This window comes from Stylophora pistillata, chromosome 8, assembly GCF_964205215.1.
Source record: "Stylophora pistillata chromosome 8, jaStyPist1.2, whole genome shotgun sequence".
In the NCBI taxonomy this organism is placed as follows: domain Eukaryota; kingdom Metazoa; phylum Cnidaria; class Anthozoa; order Scleractinia; family Pocilloporidae; genus Stylophora; species Stylophora pistillata.
In genome coordinates, this window is record NC_142526.1 from 26246070 (window position 1) to 26271069 (window position 25000).

General features: G+C 38.4%; 2 protein-coding genes across 3 annotated transcripts in view; one reads left to right on the forward strand and one right to left on the reverse strand.

The window, feature by feature from the left end:
• The window catches only part of LOC111337576 (AFG1-like ATPase), a 22450-nt gene extending 10760 nt beyond the window's left edge, over positions 1-11690 (forward strand). The window contains exons 7-14 of one of the 2 annotated variants that reach the window (XM_022943916.2): positions 62-120; positions 553-604; positions 935-965; positions 1187-1257; positions 1810-1928; positions 2359-2499; positions 3747-3863; positions 4323-11690. In XM_022943916.2, the coding sequence (XP_022799651.2) occupies positions 62-120; positions 553-604; positions 935-965; positions 1187-1257; positions 1810-1928; positions 2359-2499; positions 3747-3863; positions 4323-4469 (737 nt within the window). In that variant the 3' untranslated portion in view covers positions 4470-11690. Of the gene's footprint in view, positions 1-61; positions 121-552; positions 605-934; positions 966-1186; positions 1258-1809; positions 1929-2358; positions 2500-3553; positions 3627-3746; positions 3864-4322 lie in introns of those variants that run through there. The other variant, XM_088731802.1, reaches the window with a different exon arrangement.
• A 4241-nt stretch (positions 11691-15931) lies between these two features.
• Positions 15932-24730, reverse strand: LOC111337595 (pyruvate dehydrogenase E1 component subunit alpha, mitochondrial). The gene is made up of 11 exons (XM_022943932.2): positions 24575-24730; positions 24145-24213; positions 22713-22886; positions 22129-22255; positions 21639-21730; positions 19356-19454; positions 18955-19104; positions 18748-18819; positions 18295-18362; positions 17353-17461; positions 15932-16870 (listed from the first exon to the last, which is right to left on the reverse strand). Exons 1-11 carry the CDS (start codon positions 24626-24628, stop codon positions 16703-16705), a joined length of 1182 nt encoding a protein of 393 aa, XP_022799667.2. The 5' UTR covers positions 24629-24730; the 3' UTR covers positions 15932-16702.
• Between the last annotated feature and the right edge of the window lie 270 nt (positions 24731-25000).

A 25000-nucleotide genomic window follows, 5' to 3' on the forward strand; every position in this document is an offset into this window, starting at 1 on the left:
GCAGCTATTTTGATTTCAAGGATGAATATTCACTTATTTCCTTTTTACTTTCATTGGTTAGACTTGTACAAAAATGGCCTTCAAAGAAGCAACTTCATTCCTTTTATACCTATTCTTAAGGTGAGTAAAAACTCTTCTGAGCATCTGAATCCATTGTTACTCAGAACTAGAATCTCCAAGCCTTACCCTAATAATTGGAACAATTGGTTTACTTCAGCTGTAGATGACTTCCCAGAAATGATTGTAGATTTCTCAAGATGATAGTGATGGTCTGAAGAAAACCTGTATCTGAAAATAATTCTTGGAAGTTTATCACTCCTTCCTATCCTAAAAGACCCACCTACGGCCTTTTGAAAATCAGTTAAATGCAGAGTAGTCCCCAGTCCTCCATTGTTTGACATCATGATTCATGCACTAAACAATCTTTTTGTCAAAACGATTTACATTAATTGTTTCTATAGAGTATGTATGCATTTCGTTTTGTTCAATAAAAAGACAAATGATCCCTGACTGACTTTTTCCCTTTTTTTTTTCCTTTTTGTCCATTATTAGAAACACTGCAAAGTTCTTTGTCTTGACTCTGGTATAGATTATCGCAGAACAGGTGTGTGCGTCTCAACACTCTCTCGGAGAGTTCTAAAGAAATACTGTGTACTTGGCTCAAAGTTAAGTTATTCGCGAATACTTTCATATCAAAGAGGTTGACAGGACTTTTTGCTGGAACAATAGATAATTAAAAATGATTTGTATCAGTATGAGATTATTTTTGATTATTGATGGCGACGTTTCAACTGCGTACTGCTAATTTTGGGTTAACAATTGTAACCGTCGACATGCACATTACATTTTCGCTTAGTCACGGTGGTAGGCTTAGATCTATGGACTTCACTTGGTTTTAACAGTCTTTTTCATCATTACCTTTTTTAATGTACAGATATGTCCTTTATTGGAAAGGTATTTTTCAGGTAGGTTTATAACTTCTGCTTCTTTATATTAAGTGCATCGGGATTTCTCCACAATTGTCCTTCCAGTCTTTTGGTGATCAAGCGCTGGAATCAGTATATTTCTTTTTCTTTTTTTTTTTTTTTTTTTGTGGTTTTAGGAGCGCTGGGTTGTTTGATATCGATTTAATGATTGATTTAATGGTTGGCCGATTGATTTTTTTCTATTTATTTACTTTCTCCAGTTCTCTTGGAAAAGAGACAACCAGTGAACTGGACTGGATATTTGCTAATTTGACTCAGCAACAGAGAAATGGTACGTTACCCAAACGCAAGGAACCCTTCTGGGTCAAAGAGTTTTGGGTATGAAGACGTTTGCCGACAAGTTAAAAGTTTGTTTGCCAATCTAATTTCTCAATGACTTGCGCTAGTTTATCGAAAAACGGCGATGGTCTGGGAAGAAACTATGACATAGAACCACTTACTCTCGCTAAGACTCCCTCGGTGTTTCACTCACGTGCCTTTCTGGTAGTCTTCGCTAACTTGATTAGTAGTTCCTTTTGTTAGTAACCAGGCTCAAGCTAGTCGAAGGAAGCCAATGAGAGGAGAGGATAGTGCTTTGAGGACCGAAATAAAGTCGACCAAACTGCCTAAAGCGCGGGAAAACATGGGCGACCGAATCGTGATTGGCTTTAGTTTTACTTCAGATTGGTTGAAAGAGTGGTGCAAGTTTTCTGGACGAATCACAAGGCTAAGTGAAGCAAAACCAATATGATCCAGGATTACTTTCGAAACTCTGTTCAAAACTGCGTTATAATTACGTTTTACCTCCACTCTATAACGCAAAGTATGTGTTGTTCCGTTACAGAAAATGCTGAGTGTAGCCCTGGTCCTAAAACAATTCAAGTGCTTGGTACACGGATGTTGAACGCTCCCCGTACTTGTGGAAGAGTCGCAGACTTTACATTCGAGGAACTTTGTGCACAGGTATTGCCGGAGAAACGTCTTTAAAAGGAGAAAACCTCTGTTTTAGAATAGCTCTTGCTGTGAGTTAAGATCAGAAAATTTCCTCGAAGAATGTCATTTTTAAGTAGTCGTAGCCAGCGGAAAACCTCCTTGTTCTACAATGGGTGGCAAAAGCAGTCGGCACGCCTCCACTATGTTGGTGGTCAGGAACCCTCCACTCAACGCAATAAAGATAAATCCCGTAATTTGTCGCCGATGATAGCTGGCCAATCAGAACTCAGGATTCGCTTTACATTGCCCACGGGCGCTGCCAGCTTTATATCAATAAAGTGTATCGAAAACTTAAGGCTTTTTCACTTGATAAATAATTGTGACCCTTTTTTTTTACCAGTGATTCAGAGGAGAATTTCTATTTTACGTTTAACGATTTTTGCTGTTGTTTTTGTTGTAGCCCTTGGGAGCTGCGGATTATTTAGCCCTGTGCGAACACTTTGATGTCATTATTTTGCGCGACATTCCTAAACTGACAGTTTTTCAAAAAACAGAAGCGAGGAGGTTCATTACGCTCATTGACGCTCTCTACGATAACAGGGTAAAGAAAGAAAATAACACTCATCCGTATGGCTCTCATAGAGTGATTAAGCGCCGCCTGTATGTGAAACGGCAAGAGTGACCTCGTGACCACGATTTTCCCCCCATTTTTTCACGTTTGCTAGTTGCGCTTTGCCCTTTCTACGTGAAAGTAAACTTTTTCGCGTTTGCCGTGTACGTGAGACTTTCTTCCCTTTTTCTCTCGCAGCTTAGAAGTTAATTGCCGGAAAAAAGTGCACCATAACTATTTCCTGTAAGTCATACAAGGGCAGATGAAGTTTCATGCCTTTAAATGCTGCACTTTTCTTCATCAGACAGCTGCAAGAACTCGCGTGAACTCATGAGACGGTATCTAGTTCATATCGAATTGACGAGCTTAGGCGAAGTTAAAGCAGCAAGCTAAGGTTCCCATTATTTTTTGCGTGAAACGTGAAAGGGCAAGCTGACGTTTGCCATTTCACGTAAACTCGGTGCTAAGTCTCTCTAATAACTATTTCTATAAGCGGCTGCCGATGGTGTATTAGGCGGCTGTGTTCGAAAAGGGGCTGTGAGGCAAAACACGAGAGCCTGCTCGCGGGCTTAACAGATGGCGGTAAGCGATCTGCTAACCGCCGCCCGGTTAGCTCATGTTGTAAAGCGCCGAACTGCCGTGCGAGAAATCGAGGCTTCAAGCCCCAGACCGGACCAGTACTCAGGGTCTTAAAATAACTGAGGAGAATGTGATGCCTTTGCTATGATATCTACAAATGGTTAGACATTCTAGTCTTCTCGGATAGGGAAGAAAAACCGTAGGGCCCCTTCTGCATTTTTTCTGCACTGGTTAGCAGGGAAGGTTAAAGAACCCACACACTTATCGTAAAGAGTAGGGAACGTAGCTCCCGGTGTTGTGGTCTGGCCTGTTTACTGGAAATTGGGGGCATCTGTTAGATTTGCCTTTATTCATTGTAAACTGCTACAAGCAGTCTGGTAAAGTCCCCCGCACAGTGTTGTAAGAATGGCCCTAAAAAGCCCCATGGGGAGTGGTCAACTAACCTATGTATGTATGTGGTTGGTAGGCCGCCGGTAACCGACCTTTATTGAAACTCTAAACTCCTGCACCCGGGAATTCAGAAACCTTCAATAAGCAAGGTGAAGATTTATATTTTATACAAATTTGCCCAAACAACTACGAAAAATGAGCGCGGAAACATCGAAAAATACGAAAAGGGGTGAACAATTTTGACAAGTTTGTCTCTTTTCGTTCTCCAGGTTCGTCTAATATGTTCAGCGGCCACCCCAATCGGTCAGCTTTTTAACGCAACTCCTCTGACCACAAATGACGACGAGTTCAAACGAAAGCTAATGGACGACCTCGACCTATCAGCTGTAAGCTTTTTGTATGTTTGTCTGTGTACAGTGTAAACTAACGTAGAGATTGGTTCTCTGTAATATAAGTTGTACCCTGCTCTTTGCAAAGGAGGCGCTCCTTTTGTTGTTTGGCCAGAAACTCCAGTCAGTCGGACTGAAGTGATAAGTGTAAGGGAAATGATGTTGGCTGTTTAGCATATATATGGGTGGGAAGATAAACTGACATACCGTGTAGTTTAAAGTTTTCACAATATTCGTCTTACTTTTTGAATCCAGTTCCTTAAATTTCTCCGTTTATGATCAACCATAAGTCACTTAAAGGGTAATTGTAATTAACCAACCTCGTTAAAAAACTAGTGTTACTTTTCAAAGTACTTTTGTGGATCACACTGAATCTACATTTTCATGTCATGACTGAAGGTCACTCTCTACTTTTTGTCCGTACATGCTAGTGTTTCCTATCGTTGTATTTTACAGTCCGACGCAAACTCAAGCGCCATCTTTACGGCCGAGGAAGAAATCTTCGCATTTGAACGCACCATTTCACGACTCACTGAGATGCAGACCGAGCAGTACTGGAACTGGCAAGGTTTCCGTAAATCGTGGGACGTGTTTAGCAGTTGACATGGCGCGTTTTTCTAGCTTAACTTGATATATTCGTGTCCTTTTTAACCTTTCCCATCCTTGGTCATCTTGGTTCCTGTGTGGTTTAACCCCTTAAGTGTTTCCCCACCCCAGCAAACGGCCATTGTAAGGTTTTATTCTATTTACAAGCTATTCTCTCTTTCGTGACATGGTAATCAGAAGATCGTGACGTACCATCTTTGATGCTCCAGTTCCCTTCCCTGCCACTACGTTGTGTCACGCAACGCCTTGTTTCCTCCAGTGTCTTGCGTGACCAATCAATGCCTTTCAAGGAGGCTGGTTGTTTTTTTTTCAACATCCGGTCGTATCAATGTGAATTACTTAACTCATGAGCTCAAAGGGAGCAAATAGACCCTCTCACTTATTACTCTATTAGAGGTGCTATCCTTATATTGAAAGAATTTGTGTACAGTCGGTTGAATGTGGCAAGTTTTAAGTTGCGCTTCAGCATGGCCGCGGCGTTGACGTCGCTGGAATATATCTTTATGTTAGTTTTAAAGATAGATAAATTATTAATCAAAGCACGGGAAACAATAGAAATGGGAACGTTTGTAATCAAACAATGTTCTGTGCAGTAGGTTCTGGGTTTTAAAAATTATAACTCATATTTTTATTTATAATTTATAAGTTATTGATAATCGCGTTTCGCTGTAACGCGCAGGCCAGCTACTTTTGTATCCAAAGTTTTACAGTTTCTACAATTTCCCTGTGAGAATGAAAGAGGAAAATTCTATTCGTGGTGTTGATAAGAAAAAATTTACCAACCAAATGATTAAACTCAAACTAAGCATGGGGCTTTTATCCAACCTCGTTCCCATGGCCTTTTCCCTATCTTGGGGTTAGCCAAGTTCGCGGATATTGTTTAAATCAATTAACCAATCAAAGTGACGATTTCATCGGCCGATGCCTTTTCCCGCCCCACCCGCAAATAAGGGAAAAGACGATGGGAACGAGGTTGGCTTTTATCGTCACACTTGTTTTCCTGCAACGAAATGTTCGGTCGCATGTGAAACTTCATATGATGTCTGATACACCCGGTTTGAATCAGTGTATTCAAGGATTCGACCGTAAAATTTGAGTGATCTAACAGAAGGATTTTTCCTTTTATTTAGCTATCACTATATGATTAGCTAAAAACGTTGTTGGGAGGAAGCTTTGAATAACTGTAGAGATACATACAGGTTTTCACTTCACTTTTAGCGTCATTTCATGAATACATCATCTTTCCTACTTTTCATAGGGTGTTCGGTAATTTCACAAACCAATTTTTTAAGCAGAGCACAATTTTTTTCTATTTATCTTGGTACACAGGAAGGGAAAGATAACACGTTCTAAGGTTCGATTAACTGTGGTATCAAATTCGGGAAAACCCTCCCTTCTATCGGAGATAGAGTAGCACGGAATAAGGAAAATAAAAAAAGACCACAATATTTATTATCTTTCCACAGGCTTTCTGATATTCCATTGCGAAGGAAGACTGTTCAAATGTCAAACTTAACCTAGATAGAAGCCCGATTTCAGGGCTCCTGTTTTAACAAATAAGAGCCTCTAGTTACCCACTCATGACAAACTCTGAAATCTAACTGAGTTTTTCCCGTGAAGATTGAAAAAGATGGGGCTTCTGATTGAAGTATACTTTTAGAGATCCATGAGCAGGCGTTTGACAGAGGAGAACTGGACAAAAACTTAAGCATTAATCGTCCATTCTTTCCTGCGCTTGCCCAAATTGTTCGGTGACTGATTATACGGTCCCCGATAATTTGAGTCCAGAACCTCTGAGCCGAGAAGGCTGTAGCAGCTGAAGCAATTTCGGTTTACTCTAGTTAATAATTTGGACTTTCAATTGAAAATTATCGCGAGAAGCCTGCGTTTCTTTTCTCCCGATAACTCGAGCCCGGATTTCACCACCGTGACTTGTAAGTTTTAGCCGACAGATGTCTTTCCAGGAAGGAATGATATTTCAACGAGTGAAAAATGACGATAATGATAGTCAAAATCTTCAAATGTGGCGGTTTGGGCTGAAAGACATGCTCGTATTTTCACGTTAGATCTTCTGTATCCATTGTAATGGAAGTTGTGTCGATGCTATCACTTGGAACTTTACTCGCAACTCTTGAAATTGGTGTAATTCCTTGGAGACACTCCAACCTGAAAAACCAAAGCTCGCTTGTAACGTGTTGAGTTTTTTTTTTTTTTTTTTTTTTTTCAGTGAAATCAGCGTAAATCCCTTTACACCGTGCTCATGTTGCGCAACAGAAAACGTTTTCGACTCCCGATTAGAACTCTCGCTTCTTTAACACAATCCTGCTATAATTTTCAGGCTTACCTATATTCTATTAACCTTCTTACACCCACCCCCCGTGTAGCATCTGAATCAAGCAGATTTTAACTTTTAAGTAGTTCTGAAAGTGTCCTCGAGCCACCGAAAAAGAAGTCTTACAAAAAAAAAAAAAAAAAAAGCCGCAAAATAAGATGCTATAACTAAAAAGCTCCACGTGCGAATCAATGGTCAATTTGTCATCATTTTCAGACGACGTATTCGAAATCCCAACCAAGAAATATCTATCGAGCAACTTTGTTTTCTCGACAAGCTGAAATATTTGATTACCGCGTTTCTTTCTTTGTTGCTTTCCTGCTTCTTGAACAGAAACTCGCCGAAAATAAGTTGCAAGCCGAGAATTTTAAGTCATCTTGAATATTTAAACCGGCTTTATTTCGGCGATATTATCGAGGAGAAGCTTAAACAGGAAGTCGCAAAAAATTAGTTCCAAGCAGGAATTTTGAATAGTTCTGTTAAATTGAAGTAGTTTGTTCCATAGTATTCGTAAATCCATCGAATAAAACTCTCGAAAATTTTATTACAGCGTGGTATTAATTCTAAGCCGAAAATGTGGAAGAAGTATTTACTGTTTTGGAAAGGAACTCACTCAATATGCAAATAAACCTTTGTACTTATCATGTCTGATCTCATTAGTTTATTCCATCTTTCTCGCTGTTATCATTGTAGATATTGTCTTTTGTAATCATTGAATTACTTTTCTATCAGCGCTATCCTTTGTTTTGTGTCACTTAAGCTAATTAATATTCTTAATTGTGTTGGCGTTTTCTATTTTTTGTTTTTCATGATTCTAAGCACAAGTGACTTCGGCGTTTGCTCAAACCACGATAATTCCGGCTGAAAATCCGAGAAATGTAAAGCAATACAAAATGTAATTTCTTCTGGTTAGCATTCGAAAATGACTGCCTCTGGTAAGACATTTGAGCGACGATTATTAGAATCTATTTCTTTTTTCCGATTCTCAAAAGACGAACCATTTCTGACAATATTCTGATGTCCAAGGCTTGCAAAGCGCGAGGGTCAACGCATTTTATTGAACTGAAGTTCTTTTTCTGGTAAGCTTTCCCTGTGAACTTCGATATAACTGCTGCGCTGTTTCACTGTTGATGACACAATACCAGTATTAGCTTTTATCTTTGGCCCATGCCATAGTGTACTATTTATACGAAGAAACTTTGAATCCGAATCGAATCCTCTGCTTTCGGTCAAACCCTTAGGATCACATGGGTGTTTTGTTGTCATTCAATTCACTCCTACGGGAAATAGTCAGTTTTCCCAGAGATACGTGTTTTGCTGGAATTAGGTTCCCCTAAAAATAGATTTACTTTCTTTACAATAATCGAGGTAAATGCTTAAAATAGATCTTTAGATTGCCAAACATGACAAAACCTGATAAATTCTCGTGAGCCAAACATGGTTCTATCTCGAGCTCTGATAAATTTTCTTGAATGTACCAAAATATTAGCAGAAATTTGAAAGCAGTCTTTATTATACCCACGAAATGGGGTCAAAAATCATCCGTAAATGTTCCTTAATTTCTTATGGACTAAGCCTTGTAAAATGAATCTTTGTTAGATGTCTGATTTCTGTCAGTTTCTGGCGACAAAACAATAGTTCATGTCATTTCCGAAACAACGTATGGTTTTATTTTATATCTGACGCGAGTGTGAAAGCCATGGTAGGTAATGATGTGACGAATTTCCTAAGATGATGATGTCGTCACTAATATGTTATCTTACTGTTATACCATTGAGTGTACAGTTGTTTTGAACGATCCAGAAAGAATGAATTAATTATGTAGAATAGTGAACAGGAAATATGAAGGATTCGTTAAAACTATGACATATTTCTAACATTTGCATATCCCGCGAAGGAAAATGTAAAATTTAGACTACTGCTAGCATCCCTGTGTACATGTGTTTTATAATTTCGATTGGGTTCAAATCTAAAATTATCACAGTTAACATTTTAAATTTTCTTTTTTTTTTTTTTCTGCTGATAAAAATAAAAGTTCAAAATTATCTTATGAAAACTAGAAACTGATAACAAGAAGGAAGGCACGCAGATGGCTTTGAGAAATAGAAGACTATAATTCTCAAACATGACAATCGTTTTGCGTGGAATTAGGATGTTTTTCGATGCAGAAAATAGAGCAGGTATTTCGATTAACCTGTATACAATGCAATCAATAATAAGATTTGCGGTTACTGATTCCATGTGAGGACCGTGACAAATACAACACTTTTCAAATAATGACACCCATTGTGAAATCTTTTTGTTTTTAACTACTATGTCAAATGTCGTGTTGCACAGCGCGTATGTACTCTGTCTTTCGCCAAGACACAAAATTTAGAATCGGAATCCGTCTCTTCTTCCCCCAAAGAGAAAGGAAAAAATTTTGGAATGAAATTTACGTGTAAAAAACAAGTCACAGATAAAATATTGGCGAGATTATTCTCGCGGAGAGAGACAGCTGTATGTGGACATACAAAATGCGTATTAAAAAATTGTGCTTTAGTTCTTGATTAATTCAGTTCCGCATGGTGTTTCTATTTTCTTTCCTATGGTTTGAGCTATTTGATTGTCGCGCAAATTGCTTGACGCTACAAAAACGATTATATTTGCTTTCGAACCAAGATTTTGACGTGATTGCCTGAATGTCATGTCGATAGACGGACTTGAGCATGACGAAAGTTTGCAATCATGCTATTCGACTTGCATTTGCTGATGATGGAAACCCTTCACTCAAGCTGTATTTGCTTTCGTGTTTACCATTCTTGTTATCAGCGAGATGGCTGCTCGAAAGCTTTCGGATTATGCCGAATGTAATGACGAACTCCGACAAAACAACGAGCATAAACTCGTTATGACATCTCATTGAAATTTTGAGATATAATGATTAAAATGTAAGGATGTGACGGTGTTGATGGAACAACACGCCATTGGAACGTTCACCAATCGACTCAAGGATTCTGTCGGTGTTTGTGCGTCTTCGTCGACGTCACACGGAACACTTACGTCACGAGTTCGGGTGAGGTCGTCAAATGCTCGTGAATTTTCGCAAGTCAGCAGACAACTTCTGTTATGAATTCTAATTTGTATTGTTCATGTTTATCATTATAAATAGGAACTCTCTTCCTTTCCAGTCATCAGTAGTTGCGAGGTTCTTCAAGGAAAGTCTCCTTGGCAAGCGGGCTTCAGATGCATGTTATATTTCACTGAACGGACCGTGTTGAGTTAATCGACAGCAAAGATCAGCCGAATATACCCTGAACGGCAATTCGCGTGTAAAATTGAGAATGAAGAACTGATGCTTTGCTCATCTAAGAGTGAAGGGCAGATCCCGAATGCATTGAGGGAGAGCGAGATGACGGGGGAATTTAACAGCACCACAAACGAGGGAAATGTGAAGAGGAAAAACATGTCGTTTTTGACTCCAGAAATCTTGATCACCTACGAACGCGAAGGACAGCAGGCCAAAACTTACGAAGAGAGATACAAAGAGGCGGCCTTGGGAGTTTTTGGTACAAAAAGGTCCCTAACACATTTGACTGTACCGACCACACTACTACAAACAGACAAGCAGGCAGTTATAAGGCAATACCATTCAGACCCGTGCATAGCAAGCCTTGGAATTCTACAGTGATAATGGGGAAACTTAGAAAATTGTTGATTGCTGTGATGATGACTGATCAAAGGCAAATATTTCAAGGTCGCTCTTTATAAGTGTACGTCTTTCCGCGAGCTTTGACACCACTGAACAGATCACATATGGTATAATTACCATACATGCTAAGAAAAAATAGAGATGTTTTTCTTGGCATTAACTAGTTTTATGCGACCCGCCGGTGTGCTTGAGGTAAAGGTGGCCATATGTTTTAATTTGTTGCTGCCTACTGTGTTGTATTGCCATGTCACTGAAGGCTTCCAGCCCACGCAGCCGTAATATAATCGGCAGTTTCAGACTGCTATTACATGCAATAAGTGTTATTCTACTTTAAATAATTTACCGACAATTGATTGTGCTTAGGCTAGATTCGAAAACCTAGCTTACTTTTTAGTCATACAGTTTCCAAGCAAAAGTAATCAAATAAAAAATGGAGCAAACATTCAAGATAAAAATTTTTCTGTAACCATTAATTTTTTTTTTCAGGTATGGTTTTGTATTCAGTTGGCTTTGACTTCGGCCTTTCTTTCAAGAAGAGTAGAATTTGCATTTGTAAATTTAATTTTTTTAATCCACGACAGAACTTTTTTTCATTTTATTTGAAACGAACAGGAATTCTTAGCCTTTAAACCTTTTAAAACAAGTGCTCACCGACTTAATTTGTCACTGTTCCAACGTTTCCAAATTCATATCAATATTTACGACCATTTCAATGCAAAATTTATTGAAACATTTTCGGTAGTTAATAATCCGAGAGCAAATACATAGCTTTTGAAACAAAACACGTGTTTAAAAGGGTTCCTAGTATTTTCTGTATTTCTTTCATTCTTTTTTTTTTTTTTTTTTCTATTTTGTAAGGCCCGCGGTGTCCACTGATCATAGGAAAATCTTACAAATGTACTAAAAATAAATAAATAAGATAAAAGAGGAAAAAAAGAGACAATTTAATTGTAAAATCTTTCGATAACTTTCTTATCTTTTTTAGTTTACTTTAATGTGAGTTTAGGATGGAACCTCGATTTCATCGTTTGCAGATTATCTTTAGCTAATTCTTGTGGATACTTTAGGTATCTCGATCCATCTTTCCGATCTTTTTTCATGAAGTTTCGATGCAATTTATTATCTCGAATGAATACTGTAATTTCTCAGTCCGATCAAAATGTTCACGTGCACAAATACAATCCTTTAAATTGCATGTGTGTTTGCAGGCCTGACATGAAAGAAAATAATTTCGTACTCACATGCATCACGAGTTTTGTGAACCAGGACAACTTGACAAGCTATTCTGATCGGTTATTCTTTAAACAAAAAAAACAGAAAAAATTAACAAAACTGAAAATCCAATTGGTACAATTGCTTTTGCGTTTTAGAGGTCTCCTCAACCAGAGAATATCTAGCGGTCCTGCACATGAAAGAGGCACTCGTACATGCTCAGAAATGAACATTTCCTCGTAAGATATTTCTCCTGCTAGAAACATCTTTGTGTTAGTTTTTCATCCGATCATTGATGTCCATCTAAGAATTGTGGGGGAGGAGATACGATGGAATGAAATCGCCATAGGCGTCCTTTTAAAACTTTCTCCGGGGCTCAAAATACTGATATATAAATTGAGCCAAGATTAAACAGCAGATTTTTATCGACCACGAACCATCTGTTCTGTTTTCCTGGAGTGGGTATCATTAAAGACTACACTAATCTGATGGCTCTATTTTTGGCTCACTTAATTGCGTGAGTTTTGCGTTGAGCGAACGAGCAGGACTAAAACACGTTTTGCCTTGATAATTTTACCGACCATGCAGCTGTTAAAATTACTACAATGGCTGAGGACCCTTTAGTGGTGGTAAGCTCCATCATCAGACTAAATTTTGCGTCCAATGCTGTTTTTCTGGTTATTATTTTTTCAATCCGCAGCAAGAACAATTGCTTTATTGATCATTTCCTGTTTACGCAAAAAAGGATGTGAAGCACGATTATCTGGCTGTCAGTCCATTTCTGTTGATAAAACGGCCAAAATTGGGCAAGTTATGACTCTGTGTGAAATTAATCGTTGCAAAGTAAATATCTTTATCAGATGGTCGTGATCTCAACGAAACTGACTGGTCTACGTCTATCGGTTTTGAACTCAGTTCGATTTCGACAGTCAGACGATTTCCAAAACGTAAGAGAAAGGAAGTTTCCGAGAGGGCTTGATTTCCATTTTGAGTCCAGGCTTCTTTCCTTCCCATGAAGCGCGGGCTCATTTCCCGAAAAGCGGCTGGCTATCGAGCCTGGTTTCTCAGTAACAGGTTAGAAAATGAGCAAACAAGCACTCTTTGCCAGGTGGTGGAGAGCCACATTCTACCGCAACTTTGATCAATTCTTTTCTATAATAATAGCTCCTTCATAACACATACATACGTACATACATACATACATACATACATACATACATACATACATACAACTTTTTTAAACTTGGATTTAGAATAGCTCGAGAGAACTAGTATCTCCGAGTATAATTAGCATTTAAGAAATACAGCAAAAAAAAATTGTTAAAAAAAAAATATATATATATATATAGAAAATTACCACGCACACGCATATATATCATTATCCTTAGTCTCATCTACACAGTAATATTGCGAATAGTGTGCTTAAAAGCAGTGAGAGACTCAGAAATTCTTATGCTAACAGGCAACGTATTCCATGCTTGAGGAGCAGCATATCTGAACGATTGTAATCGTTGTAATTGTGGTAACTCATGGTAGATTCAATTTTAGGGTACCTCTGAGGTTGTACGCCGTTTGTATTCCATAGGAGCTTGTAGTAACTCATGGTAGATTCAATTTTAGGGTACCTCTGAGGTTGTACGCCGTTTGTATTCCATAGGAGCTTGTAGTAACTCATGGTAGATTCAATTTTAGGGTACCTCTGAGGTTGTACGCCGTTCTTCCTGTAGTGATCCGATATATGGTGCAGCAATTCCATAAAGAGTCTTATAAGTAGTGACTAGCATGTTCTGAATAGGAGAAGATTCAAGATTCACAGACCTTATTATTCTAAGTAAAGTTTCATGGCCAAGATTACTATTCAGAACCGTACTTAAAGCCTGCTTATCGAGTTGTTCCAATTTGTCTTTACAACGTTTGCTACAAAAGTGCCAAACGTCACTACAAGAATTAAGAGCAGGTAAAGTAAAGGCATTATATAACATTCGCTTGATATTATCACCGATAAGATGCTTAAATATTTTCACAACTGATAATTGTTTGTTAACCTTACTACAAATAGATGAGATATGCTTGTCAAAACAGAGTTTGGAGTCTATATTAACTCCTAAAAGGTCAACATCATCACACTTCTTTATTTGTTGTCCAGCAATATTGAAAGAAAAGTCACGGTCTTGCTCAGTACTACCTAACACTAACAGTTAAAATTTGCTAGGATTCAGCCATCAGGCCGTTCTTGCTGAACCAGTGTATTGCCTCCTTTAACTCGTGGTCTGAACTTGCATGCAAGGCTGCATGATCACTGTCCGCGTAATCACTGTCCGCGTGATCACTGTCCGCGTGATCCCTCTCCGCGTGATCACTCTCCGCGTGATCACTCTCCGCGTGATCACTCTCCGCGTGATCACTGTCCGCGCCCATACAGCTGCTGATCGTCAGCATATGCATCGAGGCTCACACGGGAAATAAAGTACAAGTATGATAAGTCACTGAGAAAGATGCTGAAGCAAAGCGGTCCAAGGACACCAACCTGGGGTATACCTCGTAGATTCAACTCCGCAACAGGACAATTCATCACCAACCTTCACCCTCTGAAATCTCCCTTTAACTGATAGTCCTGTGAAAACGCGCAATTTGGGACTTTTCAGTTGAGAAAGAAATTTGATCACCCACAAGTTAAGTTTTGAGCTGTTAGCGCTCAAAATGGAACAGCTGATTATCTTAACTGACATTTAGATGAAACGATCATTGACTGAATAAAAGAAGTTGCAACGGCCAATGGAGAAAGATCTTAGGGAGCCAGTGAGAACGCTTAGTTAATTCGCGGGAAAACGAGGCAATGGCTTTTGTTTACAGCTCTGCAAAGGATTTTTCTTTTGAATTTTTCCCATTAGTCCCGAGCCATATTGAGATAAACCCCAACAAAACCTCAGCTCTTATACACGCTTCTCTATATGAGAAATTAAAGCCAAGGTTTACTTTTAATGCGAGGTTAACGTTGATCCATTTTCGAACCCAGCTCTGATTGGTTAATAAAGTGGCGCAGTTTTTCTACACCAGTCTAAGCAAAGCAACGGCAAAGTAACGGCAAAGTAACCTCGGCTTGCTCTCGACATTCAGTTTAAGATTGAGGGCCCAATATCGTTGATTTGGTGAGGTTCTGTTATCGAGGAGGCAATCGTGACATCTTTTACTGACTGGACGTTTGCGTGATATTAACATTCAATCGCTAAAGGGAAGTTGCGTTCATTCAAAAAGGCAACCACGATGGTTCGCTCTGACGAAGGGCTAACGCTCGAAACGTCAGCTTTTAACTCGTTACGGTGGCCAATTTACAATTTCAACTTAGTTGATATAACCAAATTACCATGATGGAAACTGTTGAAATCCACTTTGAAATAGCTCGCTCTCACTAATGTAGTTCCAATTGCAAATATTTTTTTCTTCTTCTTTCACAAAAGTAAAACTGAACGTATTGATATTCTCAATTATCTTGTGCAAACATGCAGTTTGAAAAAATATTAATTCATGAGCTACCCCAAATCAAAGTGCATATCCATTTCCTGTAATATGAAATGTCCATGCATAGTACACATTTTCCCTTCTTTGCATGGCTCTTGCAAATTTTTGTACATGGTGCTAAGCTTTTTTCCGTTTGACCCAGGTGAACATTCTGGCAACTCCTCCTCATACCGCTGGGACCCTGTAGTTAAAAGACGTATCATTTTCAGACGAGAGGTATGCGAAAGGAAAGGGAGTTCTCTTGCCTCTTCCAGGCGATCACTTAAGAAAAACAAAGTACATACATACATACATACTTTATTGCATGGCTCCCCCCTGGGGGCTCTTCCGCCATACATGAATATAAGATATTAAGTCGTAAAAATGTCATAATAAGATAACATGATATTAAAAAATAAAAAAAAAAAGTACGATAGTAACGGGCACGATGATGGTGTAGGGTTGGAAAAAAAAAGGTTTGGGTTGGGTCGCGTTATAACTGAAGCGACCCGACCACGACTTCTATCGTTTTTCTTGCTCCGCCGTTACTCTCGTGCTGTTTACAATTCCGCTCCGTTTTATTACCTGCAACAGGCTCGGAGTTCTTGCGGAGGAGACAGCAATGAGTGAAATGAAAACTGAGCTTACTTTTGAGAACCTTTCGACGGTTAACCAAGAGAAAACCCCTAGCTTAGATTTAGAGTACTAGTAAAACAGTACTCGAAATAAATAAAACACACGCTTCCTTTATTTCATTTCATTCTGATTTAAGTCCCGCTGAAAAATCCGTCTTTTGTATTCCTTTGACGGCCAACTGGCCGTTGTAAGTAAGCTAAAATAAACCTTCTCCCTTTGGTTATCTCCTTTATAAGACGGTTTACGGTCAGTTCGCCACCACAGCACACTCGCTACCACTCGAAGTCAATTCGCCGCCGGTGGTGGCGAGTTGACTTCGAGTGGTGGCCGGTTTTTTTGGTGGCGAATTTGCTGTGGTGGCGAATTGACTGGATACCTGTAAGACATACATCGCAGTTTTCTCTTGTACATTAGAAACATTTACTGCTAGCGCTTAGCACAAAATATGGTTCCCTAAATGCATTTTCAAATATTAAAACCAAAAAAGAGACCATGTTAGTTTTCGTTTCAATTAATTTCTCTTAAGCCCCACCCATCAATAGAGATTAATGAGCCTACGACGAGCTTTCCTGTGAAAATTGTGATTTATGTTTTGTTTTGAAGAGTGTCAAAGACTTGGACAGACAGATTATGACTTCCAGGTCGATATCTTGAGTTAATAAGATAAACGGTACACCGTTTATTTTGCACCTTGGTTGTATAGAAGCCGAGCTCGGCAAGAGGTCTCACATTTTTTAAACATTAAACACAAGGATTTCAAAACCTTAGGCACAACCACACAGTTAAAGAACGAAATCAGCTACTTCTCAAATTTCGGATATAGTCTTTAAAGATACTACAACAAGTTTATGTTACTCGTCTTTAATTTGTGGCGTGCCTTGACCAGTTGTCGCACCCACGGATCATGTGACCTTCCATGTTATCATCCGCGTACACGTCCAAGTAAAGATCATCCAGGGGAGGGTCGGGATCGCTCTCGGCTGCTTTTACAGCTTCTTCGATCAATTGTTTAGCCTCCTGTTCGATATTCTGCAACGGAATCAGCGAAACAACTTGAAGATAGGTTATTTTTTAATTCGAAACCTTAAGGGCGACTTAATATATCTTTGTGTCAGCCTCTTTAAAACGGTGCAGCCAACTTTAACTTAGATCCTTTTCACGCGGCGCTCATTTCCTCGCTAGTCTTCTGTTCGTTTGCGCGGAGCGAAGTCAGTTTCTGGGCAAATGCGCCCCCACCCCTCTCCTACGCCAACATAGCCCTAACTTGCTATCAGTTGACTGTTATTGGGCTGGGAGGGGTAGGTGCGCAGTTGACCTGATACTAGCATTGATCCGTTTGCTCGATCAAGAGCTGAGAAAGGGGGACTGCTCATTGTTTCAAAAAAAAGGTGGTCAATGTACCTGCCTACAATCAATAGGGAGCGTTCCTAATGAGACTTTGTTCCCTGCGGGTTCTATCATACTCTTTGTTGTAACCTGGACAAAAAAACTAGTTATTGTACAACACATACCTTAATTTCATCGGTGTCTGCCAGCCCCGAGTCTAGAAGTTTTTCTCTTAAACTTAGGATTGGATCACGATTCTTACGCATGGCCTGCACTTCATCACGTGACCGGTAGCTACCAGACAGTAACAAATGAATAAGCAAGGTGGTTATTCTTTGCTCCAAGCACACTACAAGTGAGAATCTCACACTTGGTCGCCCTTTTGCTTTCCTAAGGATACCTGAATCAAGCGAATGACCCTGGGACAACTGAACAACCCAATCTTGGGGCCCTGGGATTGTTCTTCAGCTTCTACCTTAACCCTTAAACTCCCAGGAGTGATCAAGACAGAAATTCTCCCAACAATATCAATACAATATCAAGCAGACAAGCGATGGGAATAAAGAAAAATAAATTAGGGGATCATTAATTGATCCAATACCAAATTCTCTGAACTAACATCACAGGAATTGTATGGCAGACAGTAAGGAGAATTAGTAATGAGATCATGGGAGTGAGAGGGTCAAGACCAGCCCATCAAGATTGAATGATCTAGAAAGAAGATTGAATTCCAAGCTGATATAGCTTCCTTGGTTCAGAGTTGTGTTATTGGGAATATTTAGTATTAGTATAATTTTAGAGCTGAGCAAAGAGTTTCCAGCCATCTGATTGGTTGAGCAGTTCCTTATGTGACGCTATATGAACCGCTCCACACAGTTTATATAAAATGTTAAAATAAAATGTTAATAAATGTTACTAAAATGTTATGATTTTAGAAATTTCTCTGTTCTTCAGCTCTGAAATTATACTAAAACGATTATTTGCCTCAGGTTCGGTGAATATTGTGGAATAATCCCTCGACTTAGTCTCGGGAATTATTCGACAATATTCACTTCGCCTTCGGTGAATAATTGTTAACTACAAATAATGCCCTTTGCAATCTAAGACAAATCTAACTGTATTATTACCTTGTGCCAGGGTCACTCATGCTGTGCCCATAATAACGATATGTAGCCAGCTCCAAGACAATTGGACCCTGTAGGAAAAGGAGCATTTGCTTGTCACAATAGTTTGCAGTACTCTATAGTTGCAAACATCTCTGCTAACATAATAAAATTCCCATTAAGGAAATTAACATTATATGTACTGTTAGGTTATAAGGTTACTGTTACAGTAATTAATTCATTGCTACTTCACAATTCCAACTTCAAAACTAAAGGTTTCAAATTTTTGCTTTGAACCCTCACTTTCCATAATTAAATCACATAGTCACATCTGTCACCTGAATGCCTGCCACAAAACAGGAAATACTATCCATGCAAGGAATAAATATATTCAATTGTTTGAAGCAAGCAGATTCCCTGACTGACCAAATTACATTGCTAGCTCTTTGGTGATCAAAGCACTCCATAATTCACTACCTTTCCTGATCGTGCGTGGTCTGCAGCAAATTTTGTTACCTCTCTCACAGTTAGAACATCCATACCATCAACCTATCAAGTTAAAAAAAATCATCAAGTTATTGCTGACAAAAGGTAGGTATTTCAACTACCAAAACATGATCATGGTCCACAAATCCACCATGCACATTTTAACTTGGTTGAATTTCAGTTAATTGTATCATATACCTTAATTCCAGGGATGAAGTCTCCTCTTGTGTGGTAATCAGTGGTAGCAGCTGCTCGTTCAACTGATGTACCCATGCCATATCCATTATTCTCGCACACAAAGATGCATGGTAGATTCCAGAGTTTAGCCATGTTGTAGGTTTCAAAAACCTTAAAGATAAGTAGATAGAACATTCACTGGTTCCTACCAGTCATTGTGCTTAGTAGTTCTTGAAACTTCCTTGGAATCAAGAAGGAACACATTCATTTCCCTCTGTGTCAGAAATCCACTGTCCTGAGCTGCATAACTACACTTAGGCAGTAAATCCTATTAATTTTGTCAAGATGGGCATTCACACTAGATGAACGCATGCACTAATCCTTCAAGAGTCTACAAAAGTATAAACCACTATAATTCTTACCTGTCCTTGATTAGCAGCACCATCACCATATAACGCTACACATATTTGCCCGTTACCTCTGTACTGGTGAGCTAATGCAATTCCTGCACCCAGTGGAACCTTAAGTAACACAATTAATTTGCATGAAATTTGATGTAATGACACCAAACCAAAACCACAGCAATAACTTACAGCATATTCTAATCAGAGGAAAGGAAAACATCGCCAGATGCCCATGATAAAAAAGGTAAAGTCTGTTTTACGAGCCAAGTAGCCCATCACTGAGGCTTGCACTTAACTCTGGTTTCAGTAACATGAAGCGACTACAATAATTTCTATTTCCCCTGGATGAGATGGTAGTTTATCGCAGGGTAACCCCCAAATTTGCAAGTACCTATTTAAACACCTGGGGACCAAGAACACAACACAAACTATTTCCCTGGCCAGGACTTGAATCTGGGCCACTCAATCGGGAGTCAAGCTGACACTAACCATGAGACCACAGCACCTCCTACTAACAGAACTTCATGATAACTCAAGGTAAATAAAAGCAAACTGCTGAGAGCATGGAAAGACTTGAGTGACCACATTGTCATTGGTTTCTGTTTGAATCTGACTGCTTGAGAAAGTGGTGAGAAGTTTCTGAACTTTAACCCTTTAATCCCGAAAAGTGACCAACATCTAATTTCTCCCTAAGTAGAGTAATACAGCTGAGTCATTCATTAAGATCATGAGAATAAAGGAAATGATTGCCAACCTAAGAAGCTTTGATTGTTAAACAAATTCTCCTTGTCAGTACCAAAGGAAATGTATGGTGAAGAGTATAGAGAATACGAATGCTGATGTTAGAGTGCACAGGGTTAACTGAGAGAAGTGAAGCAAAACCAAAGCAATCCCAAACTTCTTTCAACACTGAATTGTCAATTGCTTTAAATGGTAAAAATTTTGAGTGAAGCCATTCATGCTCAAGCTGGACAATTTTACAGGTCTGGAAAATTCATTACTCAGTTGACAAGGGAATTCCGCTTGACAATGCATGTGAAAACTGACATTGCACAAATTGCGAATCGCATAATTGAATAAAAACAAGAATAAAAATAGAAAACAGCATTACCTATAGTTGTTATGTATAGTTACGTAGATGCGAAACAATATCACAGCCTAATTTTCGACTTGCAATTCACGTTAAATGCTCTGCTTTGTTAACCAATCAGAATGTGAGATTTTATTCAATGATACAATTCTCTTTAACATTTCAGTTAAAAATTAGACATGAAACTCAGCTTAAGGTTACTGTGCACCTTCAGGGGTGTCTCGCGTGCAAGCGATGTACCACGTCTGGTTTAAACTGTAGATATCTAAACCCCACATCAAATTAAAGCTTATCAGACTATACCAAAAATTTTGAAAAAAGATGAATTGTCGAATTTTTCACGACTTCTAAATGTGACCGCCCAAATCACCTTTTATGAGCTACAAGTCAAAGGGTATTTGTTTGATTGCTCTCAAATTTTGACAGTACCTAGTTTTACATATAAACAACAAAAACGTGTCACTGAATTTTTTATTTTCAAATACTTTTTTTTCAAGAGCAATTTTTATACGATCACTCCACATTTTGTTAATCCTATTTCAAAAATGTATTGTAACTTTTCACTGAAATTGAATATGGCAAATCGCAGACATGTTTTGTTAGTGCTTTGGCCCCGGAAATGGAGGAACACATTAAATAAGCAAGAAACAAAATTTGGTTTGACATGTAACGTTCAAAATTCGACAATTCATTTTTTTTTTCAAAATTTTTGGTTTAATGAGTCTGATAGCCAGTCCTATAAGCTTTATTTTGATATAGGGGTTTAGATATATACAGTTTAAACCGGCTGTGCTACACTGCTTGCATGTAAAACACCCCTGAAGGTGCACGGCAACCTTAAATAATGCTGCGTCACTTCACTCAACCCTTGGGTTTGAAGCTTTTAATATATAAAAATCCAAATACATACAATTTAGTGAATGCATTCGTTTGTTCATGGTACTATACAGAAACATGGCTAAAACTTGTCTTACTAACTCTTTAATTAACACCTAGGAATGACTAGCATCCAATTTCTCCTTAAAATATCACCCCTTAATCACACAATTGGGTCACAAATTAGGATAAAGGAAATGATCACCAACTAAAGAAGTTCTTGATTGTTGAACAAATTCTCCTTGACAGCACCTTAGGAAATGTATAGAGAACAGTGTGGAGAATATGCATACTGATATTGGGTTGTGAAGGGTTAATATCATACATGTACAAACCTGTGCTCCGACGATTCCATTTCCACCATAGTATTCATAACCATACATGTGCATAGAGCCTCCTTTCCCCTTGGAACAACCTGTCTTGCGACCTTAAGAAATTAAATTGTGTTGGTATAAATGGAAATCATGTCTGAAAACAAAGATTCATAATCAAAATTTGATAGTTAATGTTACATCCTTGAGTTCTTTAAGGTGGTGGTGCAGTAAGGGTGTCTTATGATGAAGTACATGAGATATAATGCAAATACATTATGCTTCAGTGATCTGCCACCATTTTGTTTTTTTCTGAGTTGAAATATTCATTGCCCAAAAAGCTGTAAGTTGTAAATTATAAGGAACAACTCTCTATTAGATACTGACCAATCACAATCCTTAACCCTCTACATTCTAACTCAACAGCTTGGCATATAGCTAACTTTTCTATTCAAGACATTTGACATATTTTTCCAGACTCTTCAAGAAAAAAAGGTGACAAACTGTATATTACCAGCTAATTCACAAAGGATATCTTTCACTGATACTCCTCTCAAGTAAGTCCAGCCATGACAGCGATAAGCAGTGATCAGACTGTCATTCTTGTCCATAGCAGCATCCATTCCAACACAGCACGCTTCCTAATAGGAATGAGCAATAAGACATCACAACAAAAATATCTAAAACACTTATGCACAGCATTATAAGTGCTTCATTTGAAGGGGAAACTGAATATTTGACATTTGATGTGCAATCTCCTGAATGCACAATGACTGGTCATTCTAAGGTACTTTAATTGTACTAAATTTCAAGGGATTTTAATTTGTTCTTCATAACCATAAAAATTTCCTAAAATTACAACCTGCAAAGAAAAATATATTTATTTACCCATATTGAAATTCAATTAGCAAATCAAAATTACTCACTGGGGTGTAATAAAAGATATCATAAAATAGAATTTCTTGTCAAAATACAATAAAATGATCTTGGTTTAGCATTTAAAAATCTACTCCGACTACTAGCCATCAAACCAATGACTGTTGCACTCAGATGTGATGACACCCTTTGAATACATGTAAAGATCTTTCATGAACTTACCTGCCCTGAATACAGATGACAAAAACCTCTGATGATTTTTGACTTATATAAAGTACTTGCAGCTGTCTCCATTCTGCGGATGATCTGCATCTCTTTGTAATACTGTAGACCATCTTCTCTGGTCAGAACAGCTTTTTTGGGAGGACCACTATCTAAAAGATGGAGGGGAGAGTCCTGGAAAGAAAGCATTTGGAAGAGATTTTAAAACAAGTATTTTCATGCAGGTTAACAGGACAGAGCTGAATAGCGTTTATGCATGCGCTAGGTTTTGCCACGGAAACACAGATTCTGAGTTGTTCACATAGTTGATTTACTATTCTGTTGCTTCGAGGCGTCGTTTTCCTTGCTGCTTTTCTTTTACAGAACAACCTTTAAAAACTTGGTACACCCCCTGAAAATTTTAAAAAATTGATTTTCTCCTTAAATCCTCTGGTAATAGGAAAATGCCTTCGACAAAACAGAGCTCCTTGGTTTTAAAAGTCAGCCCTTATTTTCTGCTAATTTCGCAAAATTTTAGACCTAGGACATTCGAGCCCACGTTGTTGACCGCATACCCTCTGACTTAGCATTTCATTATTCAGCTCTGTCGGTTAACAGCTTATTCACAGAAGCCTAAATGATGCCCTAATATTGCCTGTTAACCCTTTAACTCCCAGAAGTGATTAACATGTAACCTCTCCCTACAAAAACCCCTTTATCCTCCAACAAACAGGTTATGAGAATACTCAGACCTATTATGTAGAAGCTGTTATCCTGATCTAGCACCAACCTCTTGTAACTAACTTACAAGGAAATGTGTAATAGTTTGAGGGGAGAATTTACAATCAGATCTTGGGGATTAATGGGTAAAGTAAATGTAGAAATCAACACAATCAGATGTATTCAGCAAATAGATTTCATGTTGCTGACTGTTTCTGTTCAGTTATTGATCAAAATTTGGAAAGGACAAAAACCACATTCACAGATCTTCTATAATCTATCATTGGTCATATCCACAGTAACATGGCATCTATCACATTATGTAATGAAAAGTTGTTTATGATGATCTCATGTATGCATCTGTCCACCAATAGATTATGAGTAAGAACCACTAAAAATGTACATTGAACTTAGCTTGTCATTCAAATTTTGCACAGTCTCTCGACTACTAGAATTACTGAATATTCTGTATATAATATGTTTGTATATTTATATAATTTGTTTATGTATGTACAAGACCTTTATGTACATATAAGTTTGCGGTTCTAATACGCGCTTAAACATGTGCGATTATTTGATCGATACCTCAATTGAATACCAGAATATTAAATTGAAAACAAACATTTAAATACTCGTATCAGTATCTGTCTGAAGGAAATTTAACGTGTAGCATATGATATTTTCATTCAGCCCTAGTGCAGCAGTGAATTGGAGTGGCTGGCAGGATACTTACTGATAGCTCAAATTCGGCTTCATTCACTTGATTTGCGAGTCCTCTTGAGCTAGCAAACCATCCTACAAACTGAAGTCCAGAAATCAACGAATTAAGGATACCTTCATATGTTATTAGGGTTCCCTCATGTGATCTGATGTAAAACCAAACGAACGAAGGAGCCAATGTTTAACTTTCATTATTCAAAACCCGTACACACTTTCTTATACTCTGATAAGTGCACAAGGAGATAACGGCCTTTATATAAGTCCACCTTAAGTATATGGCATAATTGTTAGAATCAAAACCGATTTGATCTTGAGCAATGTATGACTTCAGAATTCTACTGTCTGTACAGCCTGTGTAGGAATGGTGCCTGCCGGTTACACTCCTTTTCAGATCACATGCCTTGAGAGAGCATTTGAAAAGCAGCAAAACATCACTCACATACCGGCTTCTTTAAGGAATTTGCGGCTCTTAATGATAAAAATCCTCTCCTAAGCATGATAAGGGAAGCTTTTTCGGAGTAAAATATAATGTCAATTTTCCACAACACGAAACTAACACCAAAAGCTAAATTCAGTCCCAGACTGTTCGTGGATTATGACTGACGAGGGAGGGGTGGGTGCTCTGCAATGAAGCTTTATGAATAAGGCTCCATGCTCCACGTTTAAAGGGGGACAAATTATTAAAAAAATTCTAATGTACAGCTCTAATCAGAAGTTTCGACCGGATAGTTATCGAACAACATCTACCACTTTGATTTCAACAGATAAGGCGTGGCTTAAGAATAAGAGGCTAAAAATGAATTTAAGGAATGACGAACAAATCATTTTCTGTGCTACTGACGAAAACTTTTTTTCTAAGTGATTAAATC